This window comes from Ursus americanus, chromosome 35 (genome assembly GCF_024610735.1).
Source record: "Ursus americanus isolate L20-20 chromosome 35, mUrsAme1.1.p, whole genome shotgun sequence".
Classification (NCBI taxonomy): domain Eukaryota; kingdom Metazoa; phylum Chordata; class Mammalia; order Carnivora; family Ursidae; genus Ursus; species Ursus americanus.
Window position 1 is genome coordinate 2,469,897 of NC_142161.1, and position 21,526 is coordinate 2,491,422.

The 21,526-nt window shown below is 46.3% G+C and overlaps 2 protein-coding genes, 1 long non-coding RNA gene and 2 other non-coding genes across 9 annotated transcripts; 1 reads left to right on the plus strand and 4 right to left on the minus strand.

Annotated features, from left to right (window-relative positions):
- Positions 1-1,269: 1,269 nt before the first annotated feature.
- RNASE4 (ribonuclease A family member 4) lies at positions 1,270-19,436 on the minus strand. Of its 3 annotated transcripts, none has more exons than XM_045784877.2 (2): positions 19,300-19,436; positions 1,270-2,516 (listed from the first exon to the last, which is right to left on the minus strand). In XM_045784877.2, the coding sequence occupies exon 2, from the start codon at positions 2,497-2,499 to the stop codon at positions 2,056-2,058; it is 444 nt and encodes a 147-aa protein (XP_045640833.1). In that variant the 5' UTR covers positions 2,500-2,516; positions 19,300-19,436; the 3' UTR covers positions 1,270-2,055. The 3 variants fall into 3 exon arrangements, with proteins under 3 accessions (XP_045640833.1, XP_045640835.1, XP_045640832.1); XM_045784879.2 differs by having other exon boundaries at positions 19,242-19,372; XM_045784876.2 differs by lacking the exon at positions 19,300-19,436 and adding an exon at positions 13,161-13,244.
- Positions 7,078-19,404, minus strand: ANG (angiogenin). 3 transcript variants are annotated; one of them, XM_087859036.1, is made up of 2 exons: positions 19,300-19,404; positions 7,078-7,695 (listed from the first exon to the last, which is right to left on the minus strand). In XM_087859036.1, the coding sequence occupies exon 2, from the start codon at positions 7,675-7,677 to the stop codon at positions 7,237-7,239; it is 441 nt and encodes a 146-aa protein (XP_087715162.1). In that variant the 5' UTR covers positions 7,678-7,695; positions 19,300-19,404; the 3' UTR covers positions 7,078-7,236. The 3 variants fall into 3 exon arrangements, with proteins under 3 accessions (XP_087715162.1, XP_045640837.1, XP_045640836.1); XM_045784881.2 differs by having other exon boundaries at positions 19,242-19,375; XM_045784880.2 differs by lacking the exon at positions 19,300-19,404 and adding an exon at positions 13,161-13,294.
- LOC123783900 (uncharacterized) lies at positions 16,141-17,131 on the plus strand. The gene is made up of 2 exons (XR_006777319.2): positions 16,141-16,698; positions 17,042-17,131. It is a non-coding gene; the product is annotated as an uncharacterized LOC123783900 (long non-coding RNA).
- A 406-nt stretch (positions 19,437-19,842) lies between the features above and the next one.
- TRNAP-UGG (transfer RNA proline (anticodon UGG)) lies at positions 19,843-19,914 on the minus strand. The gene has a single exon. It is a non-coding gene; the product is annotated as a tRNA-Pro (tRNA).
- A 1,187-nt stretch (positions 19,915-21,101) lies between these two features.
- TRNAY-GUA (transfer RNA tyrosine (anticodon GUA)) lies at positions 21,102-21,192 on the minus strand. Its single transcript is given in 2 exon segments — positions 21,102-21,137; positions 21,156-21,192. It is a non-coding gene; the product is annotated as a tRNA-Tyr (tRNA).
- Positions 21,193-21,526: the final 334 nt, after the last annotated feature.

The window sequence follows — 21,526 nt, forward strand, 5'->3', positions numbered from 1 at the left end:
ATGGCGTGGCTGCTTATCTGGCTGTACAGCTGGCAATGTGTGTCTTTGAAACGGATGCCTTGGCAATCACAAGCTTATTGCCAGGCACTAACTCTAAGATCACACCACTTGGCTTGTTTTTGTTTTTGTTTGTTTGTTTTAGTACTAGCCATCCTGTAACAGGTGCGTGGTGGGAACTCACTGCGGTCTGATTTGCGTTTCCCTGATGGCTAGTGATGGTGGGTGGATGAAGAAAACATGGTATAAACATGCAATGGGATGCTATTCAGACTTAAAAGGAGAGGAAATCCTGTGATATTTGACAACACGGTGGACCTGGTGGACATGTGTTGAGTGAAATAAAGCAGACACAGAGAGCCAAAGACTGTATGATCTCACTTCTGTGTGGGATCTACAACAGTCAGACTCCTAGAAGCCGAGTGCATCCTCTTCCTCCTGCCTATAAAAGTCTTTCATTCTGTACAGCTCCTTTCCTCTGCTAGACTGGATGCTGCCTGACCCATGAATCATTGAATAAACCCAATAAGCTCTTCAAAATTTACTCAGTTAAGGGGTGCCTGGCTGGCTCAGTCAGAGGAGTCTGTGACCCTTGATCTCAGGTTGTGGGTTTGAGCCCCACGTTGGGTATAGAGATTACTAAAAATCAATAAACTTAAAAAAAAAGAAAGTTATTTTTTTTAATTTACTCAGTTAAAATTTTTAACAGACAGCAATACGGTACTGTAAACTTGAAATATGCTGACAGGGTAAATCCTTAGTGTTCTTATGACACACACAAAGCGGTCCCTATGTGAGGTGATAGATTATTAGCCTGACTGTAGGGAGATTTTCACAATGTATATGTGTATACCAGATCAATGTTAAAACAGATTTCTTTCTGTATCTGTTGTAACTCAAATGATTTCAGTTTAGTCCTTACACACACACACACACACGCACACGCGCACACGCACACACGCGCGCACACACACACACACGCACACACACTTCCTTTCCTTAGCAGGCAGCATCTGCATACATTCTGTTCCCCAGTTTGTTTAAAATAGTCCAAGGGAGAAGGGACGGGTGTGAGCACTGAAAGCGTTCATTCCTCTGGAGTAAATGAGACAAGAGTTTCTGTGTCGTGGTCATGGACAGGTGGGCATTAGTCTCTGACCAGAGTGTATGGGGATATTCAGGTGTGTGCCTGCTTATAAAGTGAAGAATTGAAAGAGGGTAGGAGGAAAAAAATCGCCCCACAAGAACTATAGCACAGCCTTCTCCGATACCTGCAGTTTAAGTCCTTTATTAGAAGGAAAACATGGAAGATGTTTCCGTCAGGAAAAGTGACTGAGTCTTCAATGATCTAGAACATTTTTAATATTCTGACTTACTAGTGTGATTCAAAAGTCTGGGAAGACAGAAAGAAAATCTCTTGGATCGTTGCTTGGACCCGTTAGACCCCAGCGCAACAAGGGAGCCAGATTGTCCAGATAGAGCTGTCATTTTGCCAGCATGCATTTCCAAATTCCTCATGCTTCTCCCAACGGCTGACTCTTGGGAATAACCAAAAGCGGTTACTTTCAAAATGCTTCTTGTGATGAAGTGGGAAAAGGCCTGGATTAAGAGCCAGTTCAACTGGATTTTTGTCTCAGCTTTTCCACTAATGTCACGGTCTTAGCAAATCCATGAACTTTGGGCTCCTACATACAACAACAGCAGCATTCCATGAGTGCTGTGCTATTGAAATGGGACGATTTAGATGAAACACTTGAAATGCTTGAAATGCTATATAAATCCATATAATGACTAAATTCCAGAGGACAGGATCTGAGAGAGCTAAACTGACCGGTATTACAAAAGAAAGTCAAGAAGTTTACTACAGAAAGGCCCAGACTCATTATAAGTTTGTGTCTCCATTTCTCTTTGATACAATATACTTAACAGAATGGGTTATAAAAAGAGAAGGAGAAGCAGAGAAGACAGAGCCTGGGGCAGCTCAAATGCATTACTCACTGCTATTCGAGGAGTAAGTTAGAGGCCAACCGCCGGGCCGTAACCCCCGCAGGCTGGTGTCTATCTGTCAAAGTGCACAGGCAACTGTGGGTCACCCTCACAGGCAATGACCACATGCCTAGTGCTCGCCGATGCCCGATATCTGCAGTTGGGGGCCCTGGAACTTCCTGTCTCCCGGCAGTCTGTGACCTTCACGACACCCTCATGGCAGTTCATCTTGCCATTCTTGCACTGGATATTGGTGGTGCTGCAGATACTACGAATGTTCCAGATGTCTTCATGGACGAAGGTGTTGAAGCGCTTGCACTGACGCGTGGTCATCTTCCGTCTTTGCATCATCAAGTTGCAGTACGTGTCATTGCCACCTGTCCCCTCGGGGTCCACGTGCTGCCGCAGGAATCGTTGATACATGCGATCCTGGCCATAGGAGGGCTGCACCAGCCCCAGCCCCAGCAGGGTCAGCAGCAAGAGCAGAAGCAGTGAACGGGTCCTCTGGAGAGCCATCACTACTTTGGAGATGCCTACACGGAAACGCAAGGAGCAGAAGAAAGAAAGGTGAGATGCGGGCATTGGGGAGAGGTGCTGGGAATGGCAAATTGACACTGCCTCAACTCTAGTCTCCTCTCTCCTCCTTATCTGTACCAGTTCCCCACTCTTCTCTGCTCACAACTTTTCCCGTCTTGCTTTCCCTAGAGCACATCGTTTGCAAACATTCTTTTCCCTGAAAACAGGAGCCATTCTCTTTCATGGAGAGAGCTTGCTGTGGCGAGGACAGCGACCCAGGGCGGACACTGCCCGCGGGCCGTCCGGTGTATCTGGCCTCTGTGGTCAGACAGGGAATGGGAAGGAAAGGCAGATCTCAGTGAAACTGGAGTTGACCGTCTCTTGGGGTTATTCTCCGATCACAGGATCTTTGGAGATTTTAGTGCTCTGGACTCTGATTTCCAAAGATTTGGCTAGACTCATGATATGTCAGAGCAAGTTTATGAGCTGATTTTCATTCTTTACATCTGGAATTGAGGAAGGTGCAGAAAAGAGGCCACAGTAATGCTGCAGTTAGCCTTTCCTCTCCTGCAGCCATTCTTCCTGTCGTATTAAAATAAGGTCCTTTCGGGGGCGCCTGGGTGGCACAGCGGTTAAGCGTCTGCCTTCGGCTCAGGGCGTGATCCTGGCGTTATGGGATCGAGCCCCACATCAGGCTCTTCCGCTATGAGCCTGCTTCTTCCTCTCCCACTCCCCCTGCTTGTGTTCCCTCTCTCGCTGGCTGTCTCTCTCTCTGTCGAATAAATAAATAAAATCTTTAAAAAAAATAAAATAAAAAATAAAATAAAATCAGGTCCTTTCGGAAATCCTGTTCCTCCTCTATAAAGAAGCCCTATGAAGCAGAGTGCCCAGCCCCTGTGCTTTGAAGGTAGTGAATATTGGCCGAATAAAGAAATAAATGAGTGAGCTCATGAACACATGAGATGGAATGGAGGTACTGAGTGAAGGTGTTTTCCAGGCTCGTGGAACTGACCACTAAGCTAAGAAACGCTTAAAAAATAAATTTAAACAGCACAATCGCCACCAAAAAAAGGACGTGAATTGTGTCTTTTAGTTTGTTTGTTTGTTTCCTGTGTCTACGTACAACCCCCAAGACCCAGGCCCTGGTGAGCTAGTCTATTGTCATGCGTCCCCCCTGGACGCTCGGCCTGTCTTGTCCACAGCTGCTAGCAATCTCCATACTCTCTGGTGGCAAGACCTTTGTGTTGACCCCTTGAGGGTGGGAAATAAACACTTGTTTTACAGAGTTAAAAAACAAACAAACGGAGACCTCTGGAGCAACAGCAAAGAGAGCAGTTCCACGGATTGTAAAACACTGCCTTGGTTGACTAAAGAAAGAAACCCGGCTTACCTGGCTCTCATATCTGTACTCTTTCCACCGCCCCCTGACTGCTTCTTGCACCCCACTTCCTAAATACTCAAGATACCGACGATGGTGGTGCTCAGAGGTGCTTCTCTCTAGCAACGAAATTTCACCAGGGGTGGAAGAGGGTGGGAGCGGAGGCGGGACTCACTTAGCAACACTGACTAGCGGGATGCTCCTTCTGGCTGCCAGTCAGGGACCGACCTGGAGCCAAACCTTGAACTGCTTGACACTTGCCGTGGGGCAGGCAGGGCTGTCTCACTAAGGCAAAGAAAGGTCATCTCCCATTCAACAGGGAGTGAGCAACGCCAAGTAGCGAGGGCAACGTTTTGAGTCAGACAGGCCCACTGCTGCACGTACAGTCCACGTTCGGCCTCAGGGGACACCTGGGTTGCTATCTCTGGGTACTGCTGTCCTTTGTTTTCAGAGATGCCGCTTCATGGAGCCGGGTCACGCGTGTAAGGGACTGAAATGGCTGATGAGAGACCTGCAATCTGCTCCATCTAAGCCTACACTTCGGTTAGCGGTAAGGACCAGGATGAAACAGAACCATCACTCTTCTCCATGTCACCTCCTAGGTTCACAGCCGCCTCCCGCCTCTACGCAGAAAGTTACAAAGCTCTAGGCCATTTCTTGTGCCTGCAGCTGACAGGAGAAATGGAGTCAGGCAGAGAGGGATGCGAAGGAGCTGTGAGAGGAAGGGGTCAGGCAGAAACGGTGTTCAGTTTACTCCTCAGCCCAGCACTGAAGGCGCGCTTAGCACTTGGGTAATGGTTTCATCGCAAGGGTGTACTTTGGGTTGTTCTCCCCAGATCTAATCTTGGACCTCTCATCTTGCACAGTTCTGCCTACTTTCTCTCATCCTGCTTTTTTTGTGATTGAGATCATGGTTTAGCAAAATAACTGGCTAGAGAAAAGACTTTAACTATTCATGCAAGGGCAAACGCATGGCCTCAGCCACACCAACTGACTGATTTAACAAGACGGGGAAATCTTTGCCGACGGAAGTCCAATGTAAACATCGATGGGTACATCTCAAGGCTCTAGGTACAACAGAAAATCAAAAGATCCCCAAATCATCCCACCACGTACTTTTTGTTCAGAGCTTGCCTCAAAGGCTTTTTCTGCTGCACCAGATTAATTCTCACTAAGAACTAATTTTGATAGTGTGACCCCAAAGATCTGGCTTTGCCACATTGACTGTGTGAACTTGGGGAAATAACTCAAGCTCTCAGCATCTTTTCTCATAAGTAAAATGAGCATAATCACAATCCCTACGTCTTAGAGATGTTATGAAGAATAAATGATAAAATCAATGTAAAGTGCTTATCACAATGCCTAGCCCATGATACGTATTTAGTAAACGTTGGCAATGATTTTTTCACAATTTCCATTCTTCTTGGTTTCCTTTGCTTCCTTCAATCTGATAAAAAAAATAATGAATGGCTACAGCAAATTGCATATATTTTGGATCCCCTCTCCTTTATTTTGCAGAGTACTTATATTGCCAAGGAACTGTAAGGCTCTTTTTAAGGTGAACTATCTCACCTACTAGAATTTCTGCTGTGTCTCTAGAGAAATTTGTCCTCTCCAAATCGCATGGAATTCTCTTCCTTGAATGCCACCATTCCTTGAAGGACTTGACATTTTTGAGGTTTTTCTTCTCTTTCCCTTGCAAAGTCAATAAAGTACAGCTGACCAGCACTTTAATTCCTGAAATGATTCCCTTGAGATAAAATAGCCTGCCTGTGACTTGATATTTCATTCTAAACAGCTTTTGACGGTGCAAGAACAAGAGACCCAGCGCAGAAAGTGCTGGGATTGGTTCCATAGCCGCTAGCTGCACAGCAGGACAGGAAGCACCCCCAGCCCACTGCCACGCGATTCCCAGGAAACAGTCACGTGCCCTCACACTAGGGCAGAGCGTGCAGTGGTAATGCTCCAAGCAGATGTTTGGAGAAGACACCAGCTTTCACAAATATGGTGTGACCAATGTAATAACGGTCTATGCCTTTGACCTTCTCTACCGACAGCTCGAGTGGGGCAGTGATCTGTATGGAAGCCACTTTGTTTCATATCGGGGAGAGAGTACTGGTTGGAGAACCTGAGAAAGGGTCCAAATAGTCTACCAAAAACTGGAATTTTCTTACTCCTTATAAGGGTTTTTTGAGATTTTATAAGAAGGCAAATTTTCTAATAAGAAAGGTTTGGAAAACTCATCTCCCTAATTACAGACAGTGTTTTCAATTTTGAAATAGGTAACTCAAAGTGGACAGATTCAGGGGCTGAGTGTACACCAGTAACTTACTTCTCCACCACTTCTTTCCAAAATCTGAATATTTTCAGCAAGGCTGGGCTCTCCTGGGTGGCACCTAGGTACTGCTCTCTAACCTGAGTATTGCACAACCAGGGCCTTGGGCCCGTTTCAGGGCAATGTGGGCAGCAGGGGCGCCGCTGTTGGGAATACTGTGACCACAATAGTTATATATTCACAAGATAGCAAAACTGTGACTTATAACTGTAATTTATTAACTACTTTCCAAATAAAATATTGAGGCACCAGTTGATAGAAATTAGGCTAACAGGAAGTTAATCGCTAAACCTGTAGATCGATTAGTATATTTTACAAAGACGGTATCACCAACCTAAGTGTATGTTTACTTGAAAACCAAACGTAGTTGAAGAAGAATAAGGGATAATGTTTGGAATCTTTCTATGACTTCCCTAAGACCTCACAGTTGCCAGACATTGGTCGATAGAGTAAGAGATTAAGGAGAAAATAATGTAATAATGAATAAATAAGTAAATAATAAAATAATCACTTTTTGATCCTTATATAAAATAGCCATGAGAATATCCTAGGAACATTCCATTCAAAGCACAATATCAAAAAATTAACTTCTGCTTCAGACAAGGGGTGGCTGCCCTTTGGTATTCATGCAGGCGTACATGTACATGTGTGTAAAGGAGAGAAAGTGGAATGAATCTGTTGGTATTTAGTCCTACACTGTTCTCCTCAAGCTTTCACATTTGTAAAAGTAATATTGGCTAAGCTAAAGTCCACTTCCTTACTGACTGATAAGGAAAAGGGCATTTCTATTCTATCCAATCCTCTCAGGATCAGCTGAAGAGAGAAAATGGGGTACGATTAGTAGGCCAATAATTAGTGAGAAGACTTTGATTCTTACTGATTTCAGAGACATTTTTATTTATTAAACATGCTATAAAATGGAAAACGAGACCCAGGCATCTCATTCTCTGGGCCCCTGGCCATGAATGTCGGGGTGCGGAGGGAAATGCAAGGAAAGGAGAGCAGAGCCAGCTGAGGCCTCCGGTTACGGACGGAAAAAGGACTCATCAAAGTGGACAGGCAAGCCATGTTCACAGGCAACAACGATGTGCCTGAACCCTGGGGTAGCTCTGTACCGGCACGGAGGCCGCGGGGACCCTCCTACATGCCTGCAAGTGGTGACCTGGAAAGGAGACTTGCTTAGTCTTAAAGCTTCTCCGTAAGGGTTTCCATTCTTATTTCCACAGATGGCCTTGATGCTGCCCTTGTTGCCATGAATAAAGGTGTTGGTGTCTTTGCAGGGTGTGGTCAGGCCTCGTCTCTCCATCATGCTTTCACAGTATCTGTCATTCCGGCCCCTTGGTTTGGCGTCATAGTGCTGGGTCAGAAAGTGTTTGTACCTGGAGTCATCCTGAGCCCGGGCTGGTGGGGTCAGACCCAGAGCCAGCATGAAGACCAACAACAGCGGGCCCAGGCCCTTCACCATCTCTTCCAGCAAAGGCTCCTGCCAAGGGCAAAAGGAGGTGTGGTAGGGGCACAGAACAGCATTGCCCAATCAGGCTAAAAGGACAGGGACTTTCCTCTCTGACATGAATCGGGTATCTTCAGTCACCTAATTACATCTTTTCTTTTCCCTTCCTCATTAATCTCAAACTTTTCATCAATCCATTTATTTGAAAAGTCTATTTAAAAGTTTCCTGAGGGGCGCCTGGGTGCCTCAGTCGGTCAAGCGTCTGCCTTCGGCACAGGTCATGATCCCAGGGTCCCGCATCGGGCTCCTTGTTCAGCAAGGAGCCTGCTTCTCCCTCTGCCTCTGCCTGCCGCTCCCCCTGCTCCTGCTCTCTCTCCCTCTCTCTCCCCCTGTGTCTGAAAAATAAATAAATAAATAAATCTTAAAAAAAAAAAAGTTTCCTGAACACAACTTCCTGCCCCAACCACTCTTTCCTATCCCTCAGAATTGCTGACTATTTATTTACACTGCCATCAGTCATAGCATTACAGAATCCATTCACACTCTTTAATTCATTTATCAATTACTATAATAACAACCTTCGCACACGCCCCTGCAGGTATCAGACCACTGTGCTAGGTCCTGAACACGAAGACCATCAAGACACACCAAATGCCTCCCTAAGAGAGGATGTAGCATCATGGAGAAGGCACGGGGGCTCCCATTTCCTGAGATGAGACAGTAAGATAGGAGGTGAGAGTTATGAAGAAGGGGGACTTTCAGGGAACCCTGAGCCCAGGGAAGGGTCAATCGGAGGACAGTTGAAGACAGGATTCCAGGTACTCAAGTCAGTTAGTCGGCTGGCTGTAAGGAGAGCATTTGAGAGCAGTTTTATCCTCAGGCGAAGGGAGGCAGACCTAGTTCCCCAAGAGGTAGGTGTTTCACGGCCAAAGGTGGAATTATGATGTACCATTTAGAAAGAACAAGGAGCAACATGGAAGAACCCATGTAATGCTTGGAAGTGGTCTGGGGTCAACTCTTACAGAGAACTGGAAAAAGAAGAATAAAAGCTTATTCCTAGGTGCTTCTTGCATTGGAAACACTATGGATCGTTCTCAAAGAATATTGTCTAATTTTCCCCGCACGTAGACATACACTGTTACAGCACAGGTAAATGACCTTACCACGTGGTAAAAACAAAAACAAACCCCAAAACAACTCCTTAGGCCTTTTTTGTTTTGTTTTAAGTAAACTCCATGCACACATGGGGCTCAAACTCACAACCCTGAGATCAAGAGTCACGTGCTCTACCGACTGAGCCAGCCTGGCCCCCTCCTTAGATCTTTTCATCAAGTCAAAGGCCTCACAATTTGCTGCAATGAGTTCTCAAATCTTTCTCAAAAGAAGAAGAAAGAGAAGAGGATTGCTGCCATTATCTCTCAAGAACTGTCAGTCTCAAACTGTAGAACTCACACGTCCCAGGGGTGGTGTGTCAGACACTCAAACACACTCACAGGGTAAACACGGTACTTCTTCCCGGAGCATGATTTTAACTTAGTGATAGATAATTAAAAGTGGAATTAAACAAATATAGATTATAATGGAACAGAGAACAAATTTTTTATGAACTTTTAAGATTTTATTTCTCATGAAATTTGAAGATTTGAGAATTGAAAGATACTTGGTGTTTGAGCAGGTAGTTTCTGATTATACCTTTAGTGTTCTGGAGAAAATTTTAAAGAATATTCAGAGCCTTTAAAAACCACCATAGTCCATGCTCTCTTTGGCTGCACATATCCTAAAACTGGAATGATAAAAATCACCATAGTCCTACACATTATATCAAGTATATGTGAATACCCCACATCCAACAATAAAAATGATTTTCACTGTAAATTTGAAACTGATGTTATGGGTGCCTGGGTGGCTCAGTCAGTTCAGTGTCAGACTCTTGATTTTGGCTTAGGTCATGATCTCAGGGTTGTGAGATCAAGCCCCCATGTCACCTCAGCTCCAAGGTGAGTATGGAGTCTGCTTAAGATTTTCTCTCTCCTGGGGTGCCTGGGTGGCACAGCGGTTAAGCGTCTGCCTTTGGCTCAGGGCGAGATCCCGGCGTTGTGGGATCGAGCCCCATATCAGGCTCCTCTACTATGAGCCTGCTTCTTCCTCTCCCACTCCCCCTGCTTGTGTTCCCTCTCTCGCTGGCTGTCTCTATCTCTGTCGAATAAATAAATAAAATCTTAAAAAAAAAAAAAAAGATTTTCTCTCTCCCTCTGCCCCTAACCACCTAACTTTCAATAAATAAATAAATAAATAAATAAATAAAAACAAAGGAACTGATTTTTATAATTTTGTTTCTCAAATTGTGAGTAATTCATTTAATTTATAACTGGGTAGGGTGTTTCTTGGCAATCATCATACTTACTGAGAAATTCTTGCAATGGGAGAAAAATTTGACTTTCAAATTATTCTTACACATAATATGATTCCTATGAATACTAAATTTAAAAATAAATGGTACATTTTCATAGACATTAAATTATTAATATTTATTTTGTGCTTACTTGTGTGTAAGTCATAAACATGATTCTCATATCAAATAATTGTGTAGCCCTCACAGAGGCCATAGGTCCTAACACTAAGCCTGTAGTGTCCCTAAACAGCCCTGAGAGTATGACTGTGAATCCAGAAAAACAAGGGAGTCTGGGGTTTTGCTGGTTACATGGAAAGACATGTGACAAGAGGAAGCAAAGTGAACTCTCTCTCTCATCAACATTTGGCATTGATCCACCTTGTCTGTTTCATAATAACTAGAAACAAATTTGGTACACTGCTAAGAAATCTTTCGACTCGTCCACAATACTGATAGAAATAGCAGCTGAAAAGGTTTCCGTTAAGCACTTAGAGTATCATTTGTAACAGAATCAAGTGAAATTGCATTCTTGGGAGTTGAGCAAGAAGGTGGCACATAGGGGCACCTGGGTGGCTCAGTCGTTAAGCATCTGCCTTCAGCCCAGGGTGTGATCCCAGGGTCCTGGGATCGAGCCCCGCATTGGGCTCCCTGCTGTGTTGGGAGCCTGCTTCTTCCTCTCCCACTCCCCCTGCTTGTGTTCCCTCTCTCACTGGCTGTGTCTCTGTCTGTCAAATAAATAAATAAAATCTTAAAAAAAAAAAAAAAAGAATGTGACACATAGTTGCAGAGCGGAAAGTCTCCCCTAAGAGAATAACAAGTATTCCTACACGGCTGTTGCTCCGACACAGGGGCTCGGCTACCCGTTTGCCAAGCTCTGTACATTTATATTGTGCTTTTCAGTCTCCTGGGTGTGTCTTCTTTTTTTAGTTTTTTGGAGGACCTCATTCAAGTTTCATTGATTTGAAATCAACTAAGTTTCTTGCTCAGCGATGGACAAATATTGCCTTCTAAAGTCAGAGGTGGTTGTAGAATCATAGGAGCTCCAGAGAGGGGACCTTAGAGGTCACACAGTCAACACCTCTCTGGCAGAGTCAGAGTCCCAGAGTTAAAAAACCAGAGCTGGTAGTACCCAAAAGAGTCATTAGGGGGCAGTGGTGGATAGCATTCCAGGCTATGCAAGAGACCGCGGGTCCTTGCAGGAAGTGCCAGTATCGTACAGGTTGTGGGGATATTGCTACTCACAGAAGGAAGTGTGAGCCAGCAGGTTTGCCTAGGATCTCTGTCCAAACACTCTACGCTTTAGATATTAAGATCAAGGACACTTTACTAAATATAAGTGTCAAAGCAGAAGTCACAAAGCTGATCTGTCCACAAGGATATCATCAAATAAAGATTTACCTGTTGTCAGGTTTCATGGGTAACATTTCCAAGCCATTAGATCTATGCGGTCTTGGGCAAACAATGACCTATTTACTTGTCAGTGTTTCCCACTGGTGTGTAATCAATAGGAGGACAGAGCCCATGTTAGTCACCTTGAATCCCAGTGCCTGCCTCATGGTAGACCCTCAATAATTACGTTTTTAATGATTGACTTTACTTTCCTCCCCAGGCCTCAATCCGTTCATCTGTAAAAAGAGAGAGTTGCTAACTGTTAAGGCCTGAAGTTCTCATTAAGCATAAAAGAGGCTTTTCTTTTCCTTTCCTTTTCTTCCACTAGAATGGAATTGCAGAGACAAGTTCGTGTGTAAGTTTAGCTGGTGGCAAAAGGCATTAGCCGGAAGAAACAGCTAACAGGTTGACCGAGATGCATCACTCCTTAAGGCTCAGCAGGTAAGCCAAGCCCACAGAGCACCTCTAGTTAGGGCACTGGCCTGACACTACATAGGCACTTCACAGCCTAAAAAAGCATTTGCTTGTTGGAGGTTGAAGGTCCTCATGTCTATCTTAGAGCTCAAGGAATATCTTTGTTTCTGATTTGCAGAATTTACACATTCATTCTGTAACAACTCAGCTAGGTTTTCCCAGGCTTATTGTAATCTTAGTTCCCTAAAACATCCAGAAACCAAATCCCAGCAAGTATACACTAGGGTTACCAGTATCAACATCTGCTCTCCCACTCATAACTTCCTCACTTATATATTCCACACTAAATTTCCCCAAAATGGGGGTTGAAATGGAATTGGGAGAAAGCAAGTAAGAGATTATATGGGGTGCAGAAGTGAATCTGCCTAGGCCAAGTGTGCAGAGCCCCCCATCCGGTGGTCAAACTCATTCACACATATCCTTCTACACCCAAGCACATAACAGTCAACAGATTTTCGTCAGTGGAATTTGTCTCACAAATTGTTTTTTAGACTAACTTCACCTTCTGTCTCAAACTAATCCCTTAGTCTTCACAAAAATTAATATACTTCTCTCCCCACCGGCAATATTTTATATTCAAGAGCTCCACCAAACTTTATGCACCAGGGAGTTAACTTGACAGTTTATGATTGCAATTATGATTACAACTTCCATAAACATAGCCTCATGCTTTTATATGTTCTAGGGCAATAGTCTCCAAACTGGAAGCTTACCACCCAATGCGTATTCCTCTCTCTAGCTCCTTTCTTCTTTGTTCTCTTCAACCTGCCGGTATACCTTTTTCTGATCTTGGCATGTGTTGTTTAATTGTGCTTTCAGAGAGCATCCAAAACTTTCTTAAGACATTAGCAGGAAAGATTACAAGAAAACAGAGCTAAAAGTTTACTCATTCTCTGTTTCTTTCCTTGTTAAGCCACATATAATGTCGGGGCGGGGTGGAGTGGGGTGGGGGGCTCCAGATAATCCTTCAGCAGATGCTTTTCCTAGATCTTTGGGGACTTTATCACAATTTAGGAATCCCTTCTAAATCACCACTTGCTCCCAGTCTTACTAATTTCCCTTTATCCACATTTAGGCTATCCCAGAAGAAATCTGTTTGTATTTTAAACTTTAGAATCGAATTCATTTCCTTCTTAATTCATGAACTTGGGCCAAGAGTTTTTAAAAGGGAAAAAATGGTTTCATTGAAATGGATGGATGTCTAGAAATAGTATACATATAAACAAATAGAGAAATAGATTACCCAGGAGGAAGAGTCTCGCAAAAGTCTGGAAGTTTCCCTCCAACTGAAGATGGGTTCCAGCTGTTTGTTCCTGGAGATGGGTCCCAGTTGTGTGAACTTAGAGGCCCCTCTCGGTTCTGATTATATAGTGATCGGATGAACGGGGAGGGAAGACTAGGTCTAAAGATCCCGATCCTGGCAGAGACATGAAAACCAAGGACACTGCTCTTGGACAAACGAGGAGATTCACCTTTTCCCTGGGCATGACTGGGTCGAACATTAACCCACATGAATCAGAGATTTGTTCTGGGAGGCCAACTTTGATAAACATGGCCTTTTGTCCCGCAGTTGCGTTTTTCTGATGTTTGTGGTTCTGACTCTTGCCCACGACAGGACATGCAGTGCTCTCGATCTAGGAGGTGTTGCTTCTGATCTTATGGGCCATCTCCAAGAACCGTGTTGGAGGAGGCCTGCAGAGTAAAGGTGGCTTCTCAGCAGGATGCTGTCCCACTGTCCTTTGTTTTTACCCACATCATTTGTCTTCATGAAAAGATGAAAAGAGCTAAGTAGGCTCTTTCATAGATTCCACAGAACCAGGGAAGCATTCCTAGAGAAGGTTATGCGACAGCTCTTAGTACCTGCCCCTGACTTCAGCCTTCTAGCCGCTAACCCTCAGAAGTTTCCTTGTTGTATTTCCAGGGCTTCTCCTTCCTTTCATCCTTACCCGTTCACAAGAGATTAATCCTGAGCACTCAGTCTTCTGTTCTTTGTAGTGCAGTTGCAAAATTGATTATCCGCACCATCAATGCAACACTGAGACCGCGTCAACTCACAAAGTGGATTTGTCGCTTGAATAGAAACAAGCCAACTGGGTCAAAGTTTACTGGGATCTCTTTATAAAGATCCTATAGTCTCAAATATCAGGCAGCGCAGGATGCCAACTGTTTCGCAGACCCTCAGTAACCACCTCCACTGGCACTGAATCTCCAACAGTGCTATGTTTAAAAAGTCCTCAACCCTCGGTGGTCATCCCTCCACCTTCAAGTTTTCGGTCTGCCTGTCTCTGAGGTGTCAAGAAAGACAGGCTGCCTGCCGATAAAATTACTGCACTTGAAATCATCGTAATAATTGTAATCATAATAATAGTCCTTGCCTTTCATTTCACGAATCTCTCACACACATGATTATATTTGACTGTCACCAGGACTGTGTGAGGTAGGCATTACGTAAATCAGTTTTTCTTATGAAGGAAACTCCCAGATCAAACAGCAGAGGGATGGTGCAGTCAGACCTCAAACTCCTTATCTTCAGGGAAAGGATTTACTCGTCTTTCCAGACTTGGCATGAGCAATACCTCCTCCGAGTCTGACCGGCTCTCCTCAATCCCACCCCATCCCAGGAGAAGTTGCCCACATCTTCCTTTGGGGATTCTCTGTACCTGGTACACACCGTGCTCAGGCAAGCTTAGAGCGACAGTCCCAAGCTGACGGCTTAAGCTGCATTGACTCTAGACTTCGGATGTGTCCTGGTGTGTGTGAAAAGCTGAGTCAGCCTGGGTGAAGCCTATCTGTGTAAGAGTCTGTGATGTCCCAGGAAAGGATTCATCCATAGAGAAGAACATGATGAGAGAAGGGAGAAAGGTGCCAAGGCCATGGAGCAGTGCTGGGCAAGGCCTAGGTTGTGCTTCGTCCACACCCCCTCTGACCTGGCCTCCTGGGGCCGACAGCGAGGAGGGCACTGCAATACCAACTTTCATAAAAAGCAAGGTTGTTTCATTAAATCTCTCTAAGATTCAGAAAGCACACAGCAAGTCGGTGTGAAGAATTTCACTCCACGGCTGACCCGAGGTGGTATGGGGTGGGGTGGGAGGTAAAGTACCTTCCCCACCTGAGGATCCCATTGGGACAGATTCGAGGCAAGTCTGGACAAGAGCGAGAGCAACAGGCCAGACCATTTGCTCCATCAAAAAGGAAGAGGACACTGCATGTTGGCATCTTTAGACATTTTCAGCAGCATGGGCCCCTCTGTAGGGCTGGGATAGACCTCCCCCAGGGAGGTGGAGCAAGAAAGAAGTAAACTGGCAGCCTCACTGTCTAGGTTAAAGGGGCTAGTTTGCAAATACGGTCACACTCCCTGGGGACTCCAGGAACTCAGAGAAGAATGTGAGCTGATCTGGAGATCTCACAACATGGGGGGGGGGGGTGGATCTAGCTTTACTTTATGTAGGCAGACAGGCCATTAGCCATCATCCTTTGATGATTAACTAATCTTCTTGTGTCTCCATTCAATGGAACCCTTAGGAGAAGAATCATTGTGTCGTTCATCTCTGCATTCTTAGTATCTCAGAGAGTGACGGACTCCTAGGCCCCAAGTTCTTCTTGTTATCTCTCATTGCTTCTAGAAATGTACCATCTGATCTCACTTGGGAGATCCCAACCATACAAACTCTCGTGGCTTCTCTTCAGACTGACGGACACAACTGGGTTTGGCAACAGTTACCAAACAAGGTAGGCCCAGTTCCCAGGTAGAGCAGGAAGGCTTCCAAGTTCCCCAGAAAAACTCTGCAGGCATTACTGATAAATCCTGACCTTCATTTCTTAGGCATTGCTCCCTATTCTAATGCAAAAATCCCTAGGAGGATTAACTCCTCCAACAGCTGTCTGTGATGTGCAAGCATGTGTGCTTTAGAGGCTAGCTTGAGAACAGTTTTTGGTAGGGGGCGCCTGGGTGGCTTAGTTGGTTAAGCGGCTGCCTTAGCTCAGGTCATGATCCAGGGGTCTGGGGATCGAGCCCTGCATCAGGCTCCCTGCTTGGTGGGGAGTCTGCTTCTGCCCCTCCCTACTGACATACTCTCTCTCTCTCTAATAAGTAAATAAAATCCTAAAAAAAGAAGGCCTGAGGATTTGAGGAGGAAGAAAAGTGGGCAGCATGGTGAACCTGAAAAAGACAAACTTCACTGGCTTTTCAGCTATGGTGAGTCACAGTCCCACCTAAGCTTCACTTTTTTCCCCTGTCCTCCTCCCTTTTTCCTGCATCTCCACCCAAATTCCGAGCTAAAAGGAAAAAAGTCTGAGGAAGTGAGAAATGACCAAGCACACAGCCACCAACTGCGTCTCCCTCAGCACCTGGGGCCTCAGAGTTTCTGCAGTCTCTGGGAAGGAAGGGTTGGGCGTCCGCCCACACAACTGTTCCGCCAAATACCACCGTTCAAAGTCCTCCAGGTAGAGAGAGAATCGACAAGACATGGGGCTGGCAGAGTGGGGCCTCTGCTGGTATCTAACAGAGCGCCCTAATGCTGACTTTCCTTTTGTGGGCAAACCCACTACTTGAGTGGTACCTGTTTTAAATTAATCATATATCACTTTTTAAGTAGATGCTGAAGAACTGGGTTCTAAAGAGCTGTGAGCCAGTCATCTGGTGGGGACGACGCTGCCAGGCCCGTAAGGCTTCAGCAATCACGGACGACAGAAGCAGCAGCCAACTCCCACAGTCTGTGGGGGTCAAGATGACTTGATCGACAGGATCCTTCTCTGACAAATCACCTAAAGGAAGAGATAAGGTACGCCATTCCAACATCACTCACACTCACACACACACACACACACACACACACACACACACACACAGAGTCCCATGGCTTGAAACACCAGTTCAAACACCAACTCACACAAACAGATCAGCCTCTGATGGTAGCTTTGTGCTGTGGTGCCGGGGAGCAGCCTCTAGCCTCTGAACACAGCCAGGGCCCTTCCTCGGCTCTGGGATTTCACTTGACAACTTGGGGAGAATTCACAGCCTCCCCCCACATAGTTGACAAAGCAAAAAGCCAGTTAGGTGAATGGTGAGTGGTTGCTTTCATTTTAATAGTTGTTTTCTTTCTTTTTCTTTTCTTTTCTTTTCAGCTTGGCACAATGAGGTTTTGATGAAAGAGAAGATAAAGGTTTGGGGTAAAAAAAGTTTGACTATTTCATTAAAATGCATCTAAGTGCTTACTCATTTGTATTTTAAAATACCTATAGCAAGGAATTTTATATTTATATATATAGATATCTATCTATATCTATATCTCTCTCTATATATATATCTTTTCAGTAATTATAATAGGTGTGAAGCAATTGTCAACTGAAAAAGCCCAATCATATATTTTTTAAAAATGTTTTGACAGCTTCAACTTGAAAATTTTCCTGTGTCTCTTCTTCACACCTTGCACACAGACACAGGAAGCCCAGGGTTCTCCTTCTAAGGACTCAAGTGCTGGTGTCCTTTACCCTGCATACACAGTATATATGTTTAATTCAGTCCTTCAAATTATAAAATTAGGTCATGGAGAAAAGTGACTAATCTCTAAATTTGTTTTAACTCTAACATCTTTTTAAGTTTATAAGCACGAAACTAATTTACTAACAGAAGTAATGGTTAAAAGAGGATGAAGACGTGAAAAGAAGGATCACGTCTCCAGGAACGGGGGACACTATGACTGAGGGAGAATGGGCCAAAGTCTTGTTGACATGCCTGTGTATTTTCAAACAAAGACAAAAACTACACAGTCACTATTCAACACACTCTGGGCTTTGTGCCCATTCTCTTTCCCAGATATCTCAAGGTGTTCTTCTGAGAATAACTGTTAACAAAGATTGCTCTTTGCTCAAATACAGCTTAAATGAAAACCCCTAATGAGGGGTTTCATTGGCCTGCTTTGGTCCACTTTCCTAGCCATCTACTTTAATTTCTGAACGACACGGGCAAGTGCTTCCAACAATAACTAGACGAATCTCTTACCTTTGCCTGCTCGTAACCAGACATCTGCTCTTTCAACAAGGCCAGAGCCATTCTTCTTCTCCTGGAACGGTTTTCCCCATCCTTTCTGCCAAACTACAGAGCTCTTGTCCACATTACTACAGTCCCTTCTTTTCGAGAAGTTCCATCTTACTAATACCCTGCCACCCCGTGAAGTCATAGAATAAGAAAGAGGGAGGCCTGGAGGACTATCTCTCAAGCCCTTATTTTACAGATGAGGAAACTGAGGAACAGAGAAAGAAAACATGTACTGCCCCAGGAACATCTGGTGTTCCAAGGACGAGAAGCTTTCCAATGCACCACACGGCTTTCATATTCCACACTAGCAATTTCTAGAAAATTAAAGCTAATTTTAAAGGTGCCACTGGAAGTTGCTGTTTAAGGGAAACCTACTAAATGTTTCCATGAATTTCAAAAATATTTTATCTGTAAAAAGAGTTGCTTAAAATAAAGTGTGTGTCACAAAATTGTCCTTCTGCAGAAGCTAGCTAGTAACTGTGTAGTTAAGTAGTTCCTTGAATACCAGGCTCGGGAAGTTGGCCAGTGCTGTTTAGATAATTATGTCACTTGAGTTTCTAGTGATTACCTTTATGACTTGATTATAACGTTCTTAAGGACACAGAGGGCGGGTCTTGCCTCATTTGAGATTTCCCCAGTCCCCAGAATGACACTGAAACTATTTTACTGTCCTTCCTAAATAAAGATGCTCTGTTTTGCCCATGTGTTACCACATGACATGGCGTCTCAGAGTAAAAAAATTGAGGATCCCAACATTCTTGTAAGAAAGCTTAGAGAAGAGGCTGTTGGCAGTGTCTCCCAGAATTTTGCAACACTGGCTGCTGGTGGATTAAGGGTGAGGAGACAGAAGTGAGTCACCAGAAAACAAAAACGCAAGCCCCAAAAGGCAGTTATGCTGGCAAAAACTGGACAAGGTCTGCTTCATAAATCGGGCGATCAACCTGGGTACCAAGTAAAGAATCCTTAGGTTTGAGCAAGTAGGGGCCTTCCCGGGGTTCGCCAATTCTGCGCCCTCCTCGGAGCCTACATTCTAGGCACTAGACTTTCACGAAGCCGGCTCTGCTCAGCTGCGGGAAATAAATCTCAGGGTGGGAATGTAGGCTCACTAACTCATAAAAGAACAGGACTTTTACCTTCCTTCCCATGCCTCACCGGCTCCAACCCGGTTCTGCAAACGCCTACCCCGAGGAACCCCACACTGCCTCTGCTAAGAAAGGGGCTCCTCGGGCCAAAACGCTCTTGGTAAAACTACTGACGAGGAGGAGAGAGAGCAGGATGTGAACCCACCTCGGCCTCGAACAGGGCTGCAGAAACGCGCAGGACGGTAGAAAGAAGTTTTTCTCACCGGCTTCTCACCTCCCCTTGTACGACGATAGGAAGCTGGTAGAAGACGCAAAGACGTCCTGTTAAATCCTGCTTTGGATCCTGGGTGGGGTCGGAGTGCCTGCGTGTCCACGAACGGACGGGGGATGCAGCCGCGAGAGGAGGGCGGCGCCGGGGCCTCTGTGCGGCTGGGACCGCGCCCTGTTTCTCCCGGGAGGCCCCTCCCGCCTGGACTGCCTCTGGAGTGGGCGCCGCGGGCGGCCCTGCCTGGAAAGGAGAGGGCCTGCGGACCCGAGCCCCACGCGCAGCGGCCGCGAGGACATGGCCTCCGGGACAGCGGGACTTGGGACACCGGCCCCTGCTCCCGGGAGCGAGGCGGTCCCTCCGACGTGTCCGCTGGCGGAGAGTCCAGGAGACCAGGCACTTTCTCCCCGCACAGCTCATCAGCCCCCTCTCGCACGCGTTACAGCACACCTCTCTTGTGCAGAACAGACGGGAAGCGAGAAAGTTTGTACAGAACTGAACTTTTGCATAGTTTCGAAGGAAGGAGAAAAGCCAAAAGCTGGGGCTCGTCCGGGATTTGAACCCGGGACCTCTCGCACCCAAAGCGAGAATCATACCCCTAGACCAACGAGCCACGACTCTCAGCACCTCTCCATGTTTCCTCTGAACAGTACTTTCCCGTCTGCAGTTCGCCACGAGGCTGCTTCGGAGTTCCGTGCCACATTGTGACATTTACTTTTTGCTTTGATTCCCTTTCTCCCATCTTCATGAAGTCCCACTCTTTTGAAGCCAGACTCGGGTGCTAGCCTCGTTTATTCTCCCCGATCCAGAGGCCGGACGGGGTGAGGAGGGGCAGGTTCCAGACCGCAGGCCGCGTGGGTGAGCTCCACCGAGCACCTCCGGACGGCTCTAGGCGCGAGCTCCTGGCGGGAGCCTGGCGGCAACCTGGAAGAAAAGCGGCGGGAGTCCGAGGACCCGAGCGGAGCTCGCTTGCGAGGCTGGAGGGTCCTGAGCCCCAGGCTGGACGCGCGGGAAGCGAGTCAGGCTGCTACTACGTCGCGCCCCCTAACGTCCTAGGGGCGGGAAACGGTGGACATCAAAATACCAGGAGCCAGAATCGGTGGGAGGGCGCCAGCCTGGCGTGTGTTCGGATTGTCCAGGCCCCTGAAGGAGAATCAAGTGTTCCATCTCCCCACCTTTGTTTCACTCGTTTCCTCGGTCTGGAATTCTTTCTCCCAGTCTCAGCCCAACTCGCTTCAAATCCTGTTGCCCTTTCCGGCTCTGGCTCAAAATCTTTTTTGTACAACTATAAATATGTATAAAAAGACAAATAAACTAAAACTGCCGTGTAAGGGCCTCCCCCTGAATGGATGTGTGTATGGAGTGGGGCGCACACTCGGGACGACGGTCCCAGTTCAGGCGGTTTCTTCCGCAAACTGGAGCCGCTCAGGCCGCACGGCGCAGACATGCGCACACTGCGTTTATATATAACGTGCTGTTATCAACTAGAGGTTTTGGGTCTCCGAACCGTGGACTTCGGGCAGCAGTCGAGGATCAACTAGGAAGCCAAAAGAAACCTCTGAAGGAAGGTTAACTCAGAATTCTTGCAATTGGCTGACAAAGTTGGCGCACACTCGCCTCCTCGCTATATAAGAAACTGTGCCCGATGGGATCCATTTGTTCACGTGTGCTTGGCGAGCTCAAACTTCGTCTTTGGGACAGGAATAAGGCCTGGAGAAGTCGACTCCAGCAGACAAAGAGCCCCGGAGGAAACAAGAGAACGGCTCCCTGCAGGGCCGCAAACCCCAAAACTGCAGCTCCTCCTTCGAGCCGGAATCGAACCAGCGACCTAAGGATGCCTACACAGGAAGCGCACTACAGTCCTCCGCTCTACCAGCTGAGCTATCGAAGGGGGCACGGGAAGCGCCTCTCTAGAGGCACCTATTCAGGATACCTACAGAGGAACGATCTTCTGCCGGCGAGCGGCCATCGCAATCATAAAACCAGCTTGTGAGAAAGTCCCGCCCGCAGTTCTGGGGACAACCCTTCTACAGCTGGATTCCCCTGCTTCACGGAGGGGCTTCCAAAGCAGGACCACCCCGTGGGCTCCTCACAGGCACCCCCAGACTCCGTGCATCACGAGGGGGCATCTGCTCGCCCGGAGGCCGTTGGCTTCAGTGAGCGCGCGGCCCGGGACCTCCCGCCGTGATGTGTGTGGCGTGGAAGCCGCCACCCGGGCCTCGACA